At 39.5% G+C, this 14338-nt stretch overlaps 1 protein-coding gene across 3 annotated transcripts in view; it reads right to left on the bottom strand.

The window, feature by feature from the left end:
- Positions 1-5584: 5584 nt before the first annotated feature.
- The window catches only part of FRMD1 (FERM domain containing 1), a 52356-nt gene continuing 43602 nt past the window's right edge, over positions 5585-14338 (bottom strand). For all 3 annotated transcript variants that reach the window (XM_026705126.2, XM_026705125.2, XM_087938012.1), the window contains exons 9-14: positions 14209-14277; positions 11931-12105; positions 10223-10558; positions 9974-10090; positions 8852-8931; positions 5585-6349 (exon numbers count right to left, since the gene is read on the bottom strand). In XM_026705126.2, coding sequence (XP_026560911.1) covers positions 6062-6349; positions 8852-8931; positions 9974-10090; positions 10223-10558; positions 11931-12105; positions 14209-14277 — 1065 coding nt within the window. In that variant the 3' untranslated portion in view covers positions 5585-6061. The remainder of the gene's footprint in view (positions 6350-8851; positions 8932-9973; positions 10091-10222; positions 10559-11930; positions 12106-14208; positions 14278-14338) is intronic.

Raw genomic sequence — 14338 nt, 5'->3', positions numbered from 1 at the left:
CTTAGAAGGCCCCAGATTTGTGTATTTTGTAGGTGGAACAAAGATATGTCTTTGCATTTATAGAAATTGACATATGAATATTTTTATTTGAACTATCCCTGAAATCAGTGGTGGGATTCAAATTTTTTTACAACCGGTTCTGTGGGCATGGCTTGGTGGGCGTGGTGTGGCTTGGTGGGCGTGGCAAGGGAAGGATACTGTAAAATCCCAATCCCTCCCCACCCATCTAACCTGATTACCAGTTCCGTGCTCCTGTGCAGGGCAACAAAAGAAGACCTAGCCAATCAGCTGGGACTTGGAAGGCAGAGAATAGATGGGGGCGGGGCCAGTCAGAGGTGGCATTTGCCAGTTCTCTGAACTACTCAAAATTTCAGCTACTGGTTCTCCAAACTACTCAAAATTTCCGCTAACGGTTCTCCAGAACTGGTCAGAACTTGCTGAATACCAACTCTGCCTGAAATACACTGCTCAGCAACTAATACAGTCAGCAGATGTTCACAGATTTGCTTTGTTTCATTTTATAGTTCTGACATCTCCCTATTTTTCATTATTTTTAAGTGTGTACCTTATTTCCTCTCTTCTTTCCCAGACAGTATCCGCTTTCTCCCACAAAACCAAGTTTCCAGACCTGACATCACCCTTTCTTCTCTAACATTTTATTTCCTATTTGGAGCCATTCTATTTCTGACGAGATGAGCAAAGTACAGATCTATTTGACCACAACTCAGCATTAGGCAGAGATTTGCCTTGTGGAAAGAATGGACTTTCCTAAAACTGGTGGGATCTGGGGTTTCTATGATTAAGTGCTAGGTTTCATATGGACACCAGCTGATCCGGCAATAACAATTGCATCGTAAGAATGATGATCAAAGAGGCTGGCAGACAAATATTCCCTTGGGGTCCAGAGACTTTATTTTTAAAAAAATTGTTGTTCCACAGTAGCACACGTTTGTGTAGTTTTGGTTAACTTCTATTACATAAATAGAGGATTGGTGTGGTTCTTATTTTTTACCTAGGAAGTATTTCCTTTCATAAAAAAAAAAACATTGGACATAAAAGATGGAGATGTCATAAATATTATTCAGTTGAGACAGCTGGGTTTTCTAAGTTCTATAGACAGTAAGGCATTTTTAGGGGAGAAATCCCATACATCAGTTAAGCTGTACAGTACACAAAATAGAATCTCAAGATTGAAATTAGAAATACAAGTTGTAACTTTAAAAGAAAGTTGAGTGATAAGAGAGTGTTCATTAAGACATTGCATCAGTTGAACCTGATTCTCATTTCCTTTCCAAAGCTTTGAAGATTCTGGGGGCACAGTCTAGCCAGAAATAAAACAATGTTATGAGTTCAATAGAAAAGAATTGAATAATGGCACCTGGAAATACTATTAAACCTAGTACTGAATCTCATGGCTCTCCACAAGGACTCATCTTCATATTGCCTGTAGTTTGGGTATTCCTCCTTTGCTCTGTTCATCTCCTCATATCTCTTGTGGGAAATCGAGCCAAAATCTGGACAAGTTGCACATTTTCCATTCTGGCGTATTACAAAAAATAATAGCACTACTTATACAGCAGATATACCACCGCCTTTTGTAATGCAGCAGCATGTAAAGGAAGAGATTGGCAGTGATTTTTTTTTTTTCATGCAGAAATGTGAAAGTTGGCATCGTTTATAATCATGCAGATACAATAAAAAGAATTGTTGCAAAAATTAATTTGAGCAATTGGTGTGGCTAAGATACTACTTTAACTGGGCGTCCCAGAATCTTTCTCCATGCAAGAGAATTTTGTAGCAAGAAAGGCTCAGAGTTTGATGCTGTTCATCTATATCAGGGTGTCAAACTCAAGGCCTGGGGGCTGAATCTGGCCTATGGTGTGCTTAGATCTGGCTTGTGGGGCCATCCTGGAAACAGTGAAGGACCGACCCAGGTGCCTCTGCCAGCGAAAATGGAGCTCAGGAGGCAGAGGGGTGCAGGAATCTATCACAGCCGAAAAGGAGCTTGGAAGCCCGTTTTCACTGGAAGAGCGCTTGGGCCACCACAGGCACCCCGACATGAGTGACAAACTGGCCATGCCCATCTTGCCCCCCCCAAGGTCAAACACCAGCCTGATATGGTCCTCAATGAAATCAAGTTTGACACCCCTGATCTATATACTAAAATTCTTGTTGTCATGCCTTTTAACTGGACAAAATGGTGCATGAAAGAGCAATAACTTTTTTTGAACCAAGGTGCTTCAAATAGGCTGATTTACAGAATATGTCCATAATCTGAAACTTTTGACTCCTGAGGGGATGAAATTTGGACATGTTATGGCTGATTCAGTGTTATTGGCTGCTGCTATTGCTGTCATGTGATCGTTTTCAACATTCGGTGACAGTTTCCCAGGCAGTCTTGCAACCACTCTCACTCACTCCCCCACCCAGCAGCTGCCACTTACCTGACTGCTGGAAAGGAAGGGAGGGAGGGAGGGAGGGAGATTTTCAGTGCTCCCTACCAGATTCTCACAAGGAAATTCAAGGGGGAAACTGGCATGAAATCTGAGGTCTCTCCTACAGCCAATGTTTTTTTTTTGTTGTCCATTCTATTTTTCTGTTTAGCTAAGGGAAGGTCTCTAAAACAGTGGCCAAACATTGAACAAGTTGTCTAGTATTCTTTTAAAAGCGGAATCATGAAAATAAAATACTGTTAACACCAGCTTTTGAATGAATGAATGGATGGATGGATTTCAATCCCCGGGTAGTCCTTGATTTATGACCACAATTGAGCCCAAAATTTCTGTTCCTATGCAGGACAGTTAGTCTTTCCCCATTTTACAATCTTTTTTGCCACAGCTGTTTAAGTGAATTGTTTTAGTTTTTAAATTAGTAACATGATTGTAAAGAGTGGCTTCCCCATTGATTTTCTTTGTCAGAAGGTCGCAAAAAGTGATCACATCACCTTGGGACGTTGCAACCACCATAAACAATGCCAAGCACCCAAATTTTGATCACCTGACCACGAGGATGCTGCAATGCTCATAAGATTGAAAAATGGTTATAAGTCACTTTTTTCAGTGCCATCGTAACTTTGAATGGTCATTAAACAAAAGGTTGTAAATTGAGGACCAGCTGTAATATACATTGTCAAACCGACCATCTCAGATTGTCTTTCAAAATGCAAACACCTTTGAGAGGAGATCATTTCCATTGAAAGAAAGAAGTTGTTGTGGTTAGCCAACAGCAGGTGCAGATGGCTGAGGAGAGGGAGGACTCAGATGAGGGGCCAGGACCATTAGGGAGTGGACTGCTACCTTCAGAGATTGTGGGGGCTGGCAGCAGCAATGAGGAGGTTTCCGAGGATCCTGTGCCAAGTGTGCATGCACGCAGGGCTGCTCGCAGGAAAGAGCAGCTACAACAGCACAGGCGACTCAGAAGTAATGCTGCAAGGTAATGGCCCCTCCTTCAGGAAGATAAAAGGCAGCTGTGCAGCGAATGTTCTTTGCAGGAAGTAAGGATGTTTTGAAACTCCAGCCTCGTGGACATTCCAGTATCTTAAGTTGATATTTGAAGACTCTTATGTTGTGAAATATTTCTTATCTGTTATTCTTGGCAGCCTCGCACAGTTTTGGCAAAGCTTATGCTTATCAAAGTTAATTAGTTTGCAGCAGCCTTTTAATTGGGGATTTGTAAGAATCATTCAAAGGTTTCTGTTCCCTTTGGTTTGTGTTTGTTTTATAGGAAAAGGGTTTGGGTCAGAAGTAAAAGACAAAATTCTAACATAATCAAGTATACATTGTACCATCTGTACAATGTATACTTCTTCCAGCCTTACGATTCTATGGTTCTTGGTCATCCATTTCTCCATTATTCAGAATAAAAACTCAAATTTGCTGAAATGGCATTTGTATAATTTTAAAAGGAGTCTTAAAAAAAAATCATGTGGGAAATCTGGTTTGAACTGTGGCTGTGATGCTGCATGAATAGATTGTGATGGTATGGTAGACTTTTGTGATAGTCTTCTAAAAGAGGGGTGCAGGGGGAAACTTCTCCGAGTGATGGGCATCTCTCATCTAATGTGGTCCGTAGATATGCACAGTCAAATATATATTCTCTCAAAAGTATTGAAGGGGGATAAAAATCAGGGCAACAGTGATGAAATTGATGATATCTTACTCATACGTACAGGCTGAAATGTTCCATTTAATTCTCTGCTTTTTAAAATGGTGAACTTAGAGAAAGTCAACTTATTGCTTTAGGGAGAGAAATTCTACCAATTAGAGAGGAGATTGGAAACATATGAGAATATAGGAAAAATGAGGACAAGAGCATATTTTTCTTTTTCTAGAATAGGTTTACTGCCAAGATCGTCCTATAAGTGGCCCCTTTACCCTTCCACCCCCATCCTTGGAATGACAATGTTTTATGACATAGCATTAATATAAGGGGCCACTAAGGGAGGAAAGAGCAGCCACCATCCCCATTTCCCAATTCACAGTTTTGCAAAAAAAAAAAAAAAGAATATTCAGAACAGACCTCCTGGCATGATGCTATCAGCTCATCATAGATAGATGGTACGGTTAATGAACATTGAACGGTCTCTCAGAGGAAACACATGTTTGTGTATAATAACTCATGAAAGTTATGGCAATGTCATCTTTGTGAAATAAACCAAACATTAGCAAGCCAACATTTCACAAGAATGAGTAGTTAAGAGATTCACTAAACACAGTGCCTTTCCTTCCCTCTAGAATCATCATCATATAAAAAGTGCACTTAGTCTCAAATCAATGAGATGCCAGTACTGAATTGTATTATCCTTCAAAACAGGGATATAATTTTGATATAGCTCTGAGTACCCTTTATACCCATGATGGCAAGCCTATGGCACGTGTGCCACAGGTGGCATGAAGAGCCATTTGTGCCAGCACGCGAGCTGCAAACTTACCTCACTGCGCATGTGAGTGCCTCACAGCTAATTTCCGACCGGTATGAGGCCTTTTTCGGCTTCCCAAAGGCTTGAGGAAGGCTTCTGCAGGCTCCTACAAGCTTTGTAGTCTGAAATCTAGCCCCCTTTCATCACTTCCTTTTTTTCGGAAAAACAGGAAGTGACTAAACAGGGCTAGATTTCGGCCTACAAAGCTTGTAGCAACCTGCAGAAGCCTTCCTCAAGCCTTTGGGAGGCTGAAAAAGGCCTTGCACCGGCCACAAATCAGCAGTGAGGTGCAATGCAGGTAAGGGGGTGGCGGGGTGGATTGCGTGCGCATGCATAGGGGATGTGGGGGGGTGGACATTGCCTTCTGGGTACTGGCACGTGAGTGCGAGTGTGCAAGCGCATGCACAATTTTTGGCACAGGAGCCCAAAAAGGTTAGCCACTACTGCTTTATACCAATAGTTTAGAACTTTCTAGTCAGTTACCTAATGATCATTTCTAAAAAGGGGGCAACATTTGTTTGTATAATTTTTTCTGTTTCTTACATAGTATTCTATTACACAGATTAGGCCCCTATAAACATTATTGCACGTTAGCTGCTTCTAACAAAAACGGTCATCGTCCCTACATAGAGGTAAATAAAACAAGGAGAAGCAAAGCCTGAAAACAGTTTTCCCCACCTATATTAATTTATTCACATTGAAAATAGGCAAAAAGGTTGTTTATAATTAAAAAAAAGTTGGAAGGAGAGTCATGAATTTAACAACAACAAAAAAAAGAACAGTTTATAAAAATGGATATTCTATCTCGATGAAGCCAAGAACAATGGAAGTTACAAGCTTTCATGAAAATAGAAATGCCCCACTAAATTATACATAGTACAACCAGGTGAAAAAAAAGTGTCTGATGCACCAGACTCAGGGGAAAGACTTTTAGGTGTCTGATGCACCAGACTCAGGGGAAAGACTTTTAGGTTGGACATTCACTATCTGAGATCCTTTGCCAGCTGTATTCTTAGTGACAAAATGTTCCAATGAGATATAAAATATTTAACATACTTATGCATGTACTGTTTTCCAACAGTAGCAATTCAATTGTTTTGCAGATGCTCTGAAAAGATGGTCCGAGAGACTTCCGCCATGTGGCTACACCACAAATTCTTCTGGGAACGGATCTTCTCCCAAGAGATCTAAAGACAAGCAGTTCATGGACCTCTTTCCATAGAGGGCTGACTTAGTTTTACAATCGGCTGTTGAATACACATATCCATAGCTGGCTAGCTTGTCCTCTAAGGCACAACCAAATGTATAACTGTGAGAGGTATCCGAAGACAACGTGGTACTCAGTGGTGGATGTAGACATTTACGCAGACGGACGTCATCTAGACTTTGGCTGTGCTGCTCTGGAGACTTTGCTGCTTTGGGTAGGTTAATCTGCCAATTAAAGAAGAGCACACCTTTTTAGACATTCCACATTCAGCAAACAGAACATCAAAAAAAAGTGTGTTTATGCAAGTTGCCCCCATTATCCCTCTCGTCCAATTATTACTAGCATTTCTTTTGTGAAACTTGTCTCAGTGAAAAGTTATGAGCCAATTATAAGCAATTATGAAGTTACTCAGTGCTCAATTCTAAGCTCCATTCATATCATTCCCACTGATATATACACTGTGTTAAATAAACTAAGTGTTAAATAATCTGAATTGAAAGAACTAAGAAACAGATTTAACAAATCACATGCATGCAACTTGGTGTGAGCACTTAGCTTTATCACTAATTTAATATTTTTATTAATATATTGTTAATATTATAATTATGTGTATATTATATAATCTGACTGGAACAAGAAGTGCTGAGATTAGATGTTCTGCTGGAAATCCAAATAGTTAAAGTTTGAACTGTTTTACAGAAGGGGTCAAATAAATATCAACTGCATGAAAAAGGTATGGGAGACAGAATTCCAAAACATATGAACTTTCATTTCTACAGGTTATTTATGAAACTGTAGTAAACAGAACTGCTGTGCACAGGAGAGACCAACACGGGTAAGGAAGAAGCTATTCTAATATTTGCTTTTCTCTTCATTCCTTTTGGGTTGTATTCACTAAACCAGAGGTGTCAAGGCCCGGGAGCTGGGTGTTTAGATCTGGCCCGCAAGGCCGCCCTGGAAATAGTGAAGAATAGTGAAGTGCCTCTGCCAGTGAAAATGGAGCTCGTGAGGGCCACGTACAGCCCTTCCGAGCTCCATTTTTGCTGCAGGAGGCTGTCCCAGCCAAAAACGAAGCTTGGGAGCCCATTTTTGCTGGCAGAGTGCTCGGGCCACCACAGGTACTCCCCGACACAAGTGATGTCATACTGGCTATGCCCCCCACTGGCTATACCTCCCCCCAAGGTCAAACACAACCCTGATGCGGCCCTCAATGAAATCGAGTTTCACACCCCTGCACTAGACTGTAAGTCTGGGATTATGATGATGTTGTATTTCAGTGTGTATACAAGGTTTTCACAATGATATAAATATAATAAAGATGACAACGACAAAACTATAAGAAGAAATGGGTCAGATGAAATATCATTTTATATTCTGTTCTAACCACACAGAGCCAGGACATGAAGATATATAGACAGTGGCTTGAACAATGGGCTATGACTGAGAAGACCTCAGTTCAAATCCCTTGTTACCAATGAACTTCATAAGAAGTTTTTTGTTAGTGTAGTCTTACTGAGTTGTAAGACTAAACAAGTTGTCCTTCCATATACCTGCAAGGCAATGACTGAAGATATTAACACTGAGAAGCCTTCAATCAATATGACTCCAAGCCCTCAATGGTAATTAACTTATACTTTATGCTCATAAATATCTGGACATGCACCACCAAATTTGAGCACTGTTATAATTCAACTTAAAAGGTATGCAGTGTTGTATTATATTTACAAAAATGTGCTACAAGACCACAATCTTAACTGCATGTTTAACTTTCATTGTATAGTAAAAAGGGATATGTAAGATCACCCCAGGTTAGGCTGTGTCTACACAACTAAACAAATTCAGTGTTACACAGTCATCATTTGATATGTATCACCAGTTCGAAGAGTTTCACAATTTAAAGAAAGTGAACTAAACTACTTAGGATTATTGATTTTGGGGAAATTAATCATTTTTTGCCTTTGTTAAGCTGAATTTGACTTCACTTTTCTTAACTTTGCTGCTCATGAATGCTAAGGAATGAACTGAAAATGAATAGCAAATCCCACAAATATATTCATTTTTTTCAACCATACTTGGAACATACAATAGCAACATTAATACTGAAGTGCAAAGATGAAAGTATATTTTCATTTCTATCCAGGCCAGATTATTATTGCTTCACAGGACCCTTCTTTGGAAATTAAATCCAAAAACTAAGACTTTCTATGAATTCTTGGTTTGGGATCATATCCAGTTTCTAGAATATGTTACACTAGATTTTTAGGTGTAGAAATAGATGTGTCACAAATCCAGATTTCCTCCCAAATAAGACTAGTTGATTTCTTTGTCAGATGGTGGCATTTTGAATTTCTACATTTTAGGAGCAACTCTTCTGTAGCTTGGGGATTTTAAAAGTATGATTTCTGGGGCCAGTCAGGAACAAGAGGATGAAATGAGGATGCATAAATGGGCAATATATGAATTTGGGGGAAATACTGGGGGTGAGATTTTGGGTTGGGTATTTTTTTCCCCAAGTAGTTGATGTGAAACATATTTTAATTTAGATGTGCCTGAAAAACAAAAAAGGAAAAAGAAAAAGGATTTTATTTCTCAGCCATCAACCATTGTGGCACAATTTTGTGATGGTGGCATTCTGGTGGGCACATGGTAGAATCAAAGTGCCTGGATAGAGCAAAAGAGAAATGACATGAGATTTAATTTCATTCTTTAATGAACCATGATCTTACCTGATTAAGTGAGTCCGCACTCTGGCCTTTGACCTTTATTACGGTGACATGTACTGCAGATAGAGGGTGCTTGTCAATATCTGTGAGGGCAGAGAGGAAACCAGGATAGTCGGTGACAGTCAAAAATGGAGATGGGTTCTGCAGCTTCCAGAGACATAGTTGGAGCCAGCTCTCAACATACAAATCAATACAATTGTTATCAAAAGAAAAGACTCAATTCAATGCATGATAAACTCTGGACTGCCAGATGAGATCCTAAAATTGTTTAAGCAAGTCAGCCAGAATGGCAAGAGGAACATCAAAGCAGTACAGACTGTAGATGTCCCATTAAGTGTAAACCTGGTTCAAAGCTTGATTACATCTATGTATGGGCCAACTATGCTTGGTTTTAGTTGGATCATTGATTTCATAGATACGCCTACATACAGATTTGTATCTATTTAAAAAAACTTCAGTCCAAAAGACAAACCTTCCAGTAATATGAATCCCCTTATTTTAGATTACTTCCTGAAGATAAGGTGTGATAAAATAACTTTAAAGGTTTCACCCAAACCTTTTCCCCTCCAATATAATTTACTTCTACTGGACAGTCATAATGGTATGCGGCCTACCAGTTCATACATCCAGTCTTATAGCTATCTAATACACTATGGTACACTAATACTCACAGGTAAATGCATGTAAGTATTTAATAACAACATGTAAAGCAGGTTATAGAGAAAGAAAACATATATATTCAAACTGACTTTAAGTTTCAAAGATTCATAAAAAGTACTGAATGTGCTAATGCTTCATTTAGCAATTTAGGAACTCCACTGTTTAGAGAAACTGATGAAATTACCATTATTCCTTATGAAATCCAGACCATACAAAATGTTGGCCTTGCATCTGTCTTAATCAACAATGGACAAATAAAACTTACCCATATATGTCTTCCTTTACCCTTTACGTACAAACTCTTCCAGTTCAGTGAAAGAGTAGAATTGAAGTGCCTTACATAAAATTAGCCTCAACTAAATAACAGGTAATCCAGCTTGTTTTAGTTAAGATTTAAGGAATATCAACATTTTACTAACAGGAGGCAACACTCAATCAAGAAGAATCATGCAAATGCCATCCTACCTTGGCACCAAATATCATCTTTTGCTTGAGAATCAACAGATTCCTCATAGAACATTTCTTCAAAATGAGATTCATCCGCAGGTAAAGTGTCTGGCTCATCTACAGCCAATTCCACCTCTGGACACAATAGAAGACAGTTAGCAAGAATGCTGCCTTTTTCTAAACCCACCTGCCAACCATTTTTCTACTGTTTCCATCTTGACTTGGAGACACAATGGCTCCTAGTGATTCTGTCCTTTCACAACTTACCATCATCGTGCAAGTCATTTTCGGCTTTATCTTTGCTGCTGCTATCAATTCCAGAGCTACTGTAACTGATGTTGGAACTGCAAGACTGCTCCTTCTGATGGATTGGATCCATCCCAAAGGGTTCATCCACAGACATCTCCATAGATATGTGTTGTCTTGAGTCAGCCTCAATGCCAGAGGTGTGTGAACTGCCATGGCTGTCAGTAGACTGTCGAGATAGGCGGTTGTTACCCTCACTTCCTCTGCTGCTCCCACTGTTGTGAGATTGCTTATCTGATGGATCAAAATCTATCTCCAAAGTATCACTGATGTAGGATTCTCGATACCTCTTTTTCTCTGGAAGAGCGGAGTGGGAGATAAAGAAAAGTGTGAAAAAGAAATCAATAAACTGAATTTTATATCACGATTAAAGTTAAATTAATACAAAAAAATTACAGCCACACAATACCAAAAATGTTACAGGAAAAGGAGAAATAAAACCTAGCAACAAAGAACTAATTTATTTTTTAAAAAGGCAATATCCCATATAATTATCATATATAGCATTTGTCGCAGTGGCACAGTGGTTAGAGTGCAATACTGCAGGCTACTTCTGCTGACTGCCAGCTGCCTGCAATTTGGCAGTTTGAATCTCATCAGGCTCAAGGTTGACTCAGCCTTCCATCCTTCTGAGGTGGGTAAAATGAGGACCCCAAATTGTTGGGGGCAATAAGCTGACTCTGAAAAACGGCTTAGAGAGGGCAATAAAAAGCACTGTGAAGTGGTATATAAATCTAAGTGCTATTGCTGTTTGTGACATGCTTCAACCATAGTATGATTGAGTTATGATTCAGCCATACTTCTTTTGCATAAGAATTATTCCATGTGTTGAAATTAATAAAAATGGATACCTTTAGAGAGGAAAAATGAAAACAGTATGAATTCCTACTAACATGCAATATTTATTCTGAATATGTGGTTTTTTTTGATGTGCCAGTTTTAGGTTGTTTTGCAGTTGTTTAATGTCCACTGAATGTATTATAGCCCTAAGCTGGACCACAAACATGTTTTGACACCATCTACTTTCAATAGGATCTGCCTATCCAGTAAAATTGGAGCTCATTGGGTCCCACCTCTCAGAGAAGTCATCCATAGGAACAATGGAGGCAGACTTATACACCCTCCCATATGAAAATGAGGCTGTCCCTATTTATAGCAGGACATCTGTGTAATGTAGAATTTATGTTCCTCAGACTAGAAAGGGAAATTCTATTTTATTGGGGTAATTATTCATTGCTGTCATCTGTTTTATGGATGTTGAGTATGTAAGCAGCTCAGCATTTGTAATAATTGAGAGGCCCATTAGCTCAGTTAAATAAAATAGATAAATAAAGAATAAAATGCAAAACTGGGTCGGAAAACTTTCTCTTCTTTCATCTCACCATCTGTCTTTTTTTTGACTCCAGTAAGTAAACCAGAAAATGTAATAATGATTAGCAATGGTTAGGGAGTTGATTGAATGTCAATTGATAGAATACAAACTTTGGCAGGTGTCTTAACATTGTCACTCATTTATATTGCTTGCCTCAATTGGCTCAAATAGAGTACTTGGCTTACCAAACAAATATTCACATATTCAACCAACCCACCCACTAACCAACTTAATCAGGACTTTCTTCTTTAAAAAACAAAACAAAACAATTTTAATGGCAGTATCGTTTTCACATACCTTCTGCATCTTCCATTAGCTGGATCTGTTTGAGTACAGGCTGGATATTAAGAAACAACCGATGACTGTTGCTGAGCAGCTGTAGCAAATGCCGAGATCGGAAGGGGCAGCCTGTGTAGTAAACCAACTTACGGGCAGAAGGCAAGCCATCTGGCTGGATCACAAATTTTTTCCCCTAAATGAAAGAAAAAAGAAAGACAAGAGAAGAGAGGAGAGGAGAGGAAAGGAAAACTGTAAGTCTTTGAAGGACGCTGGAATGAGTCATAGGAGAAGCTGCGCACACAAAAAAAGGCCTTTATTATGACGAATAAAGTTCTCTATGGATATTCAAATATAACTTTTCCTGTTGAAGTATGACTACTTCCTATCAGTGAGCTTATCACCCTGGTCCCAGGGTGACAAACTTCTTCAGATGTCAAAGTCTTTTAAGATCCAAACTACTCTCAGCTATAAAAGCAGGATATTGGCACACAAGCAGGTAAATTTTGATGGGTTGCACTATCTTTGCACTAATTTCTGGGAAACTTTGCTAAATTCAAGACTTTTCCGGGGGCAAAGAATGTACCTCTACTTTACATACAAGCATGGATTCCTTTATACCAGGGGTGTCAAACTCAAGGCCCGGGGGCCAGATCTGGCCCATGGGGTGCTTAGATCTGGCCCATGGGGCTGCCCTGGAAACAGAAAAGGACTGGCCCATGGAGCCTGCCAGTGAAAATGGAGCTTGGGAGGGCTGTCTGAAGCCCTCTTGAGCTCCATTTTCACTGGCAGAGGGTTGCAGGAGGCTGTCACAGCTGAAAACAGAGCTTGGGAGCCCATTTTCATTGGCAGAGTGATCGGGCCACCACAGGCGCCCCCGACATGAGTGACGCCAATCTGGCCACGCCTACACTGGCCCCTCAAGGCCAAACACAACCCTGATGCAGCCCTCAATGAAATCGAGTTTGACTCTCTGAGATTCCATATAAGCAATTACCTGTGGGGTCAGAGGCAGACAATTGGGCTTCTTGCAGCTTATATGCGCCTAGTGAACCTGGAGGGGATCTGGTAGCTTCATATGCCGATATAGAAACTAGATGACGACTCGTAAAATATTTCTATGGTCGTTTTAGAGTTGCCAACAGAAAGGGAGGGGGGAAAGGGGTTTCAAAGAGCAGTGCGGCAGCTTGGAAATTGAAAGTGCATTCCATACATAATTTTTCAGAGATAGTAACTAGATGACTGAAGAACATGATTGATGATTCTTGGTTATAAATGTGTCTCATTAGAGAATATGAATTATGATACATCCAAGGGTGGGGGAAAACCAGGGTCAAGGGTGATATTGAATTATGTGTCTCAGAGTCGGCTACACCCAGGCAGTGCCGACATCCCAATAAATCCTTTGAAGATTTGGAAGTTTGGCTCGAGACTCATATTTTAATTGGGGTAATTGCTGGAATCCTGACACTAGAGAGCTCATCAGAAGGTGTCCAGCCTCCTGCGATAAGCTTAAATGAGATATACCATTCTAAGGAAATCATGATTGGGTTCTTTTTGACTGGTTGTCTTATCTGTGGACATGGGCCATCTTAATTTTTGCCAGAGCCAGACCAGCAGTCACATCACTTTTCTAGCATTCAGAATTTTTCCTCCTCCTCACAGAAACATCATACAGGGGACTGGAAGCATATTACAATTTTCTTACTACTTCTTTCCTCAAAGCACTTCAAGCCTGGACAGATTCATTTCTTGGAAATCTCTATAAGGGGACCATGAGTTCATTCTGAACATATCTGGAGAACAGGGAGGGCTCAGTAGACTTTCTTACTAATTTTCTAGGTTATCTAATATATGAGGTGGAAGAAGTAATAAGTTAGCAATCAGGTTGACCAATGAAGGATATGTATTCTATGTTATACAAAAAGTATCTTAGCTCTAACCAAAAATTGGGACCATTTTCACTTCAACTTATATGTGTGTGCAGAATTTTTTCTTCTCCTATGTACTCACTGCCCTCTTTTGGCAGTGCAATTTGTTTTATTTGCAATTCTATATAGAAGCTCACTTAATTCACTTGAAGGTAATTCCTGGGTTCCTGAATAAAGGACTGCAGGACTACAGGATAAATTACATTTTATCTATTTCTGTTCTAGAATAGACACACACCTGCATACAGATTCATGTACTTTCATACAAACACATTTTATATTTAATGTATATTTATCTGTTCCAAGCTTTTAACAAATAATACAATTTAAACTAAAAGTAGGTTTAAGAAGTCATATTTAACACTTACCAAAAATGCAACTTTTCCAATATATGACCAGGGAAAATCATAAAGTAATTGACGAACATGGTTTATTTCCTGTAACAATATTAAACACTTGAGAATCCATTTTTCCTAAAAACACGATTCAAAAATTTGA

Source organism: Pseudonaja textilis, chromosome 1, assembly GCF_049901715.1.
Source record: "Pseudonaja textilis isolate UNSWEBS1 chromosome 1, rPseTex1.2, whole genome shotgun sequence".
In the NCBI taxonomy this organism is placed as follows: domain Eukaryota; kingdom Metazoa; phylum Chordata; class Lepidosauria; order Squamata; family Elapidae; genus Pseudonaja; species Pseudonaja textilis.
Note: the sequence above shows the minus strand (reverse complement) of the source record. Positions and strands in the feature narration are given on the sequence as shown.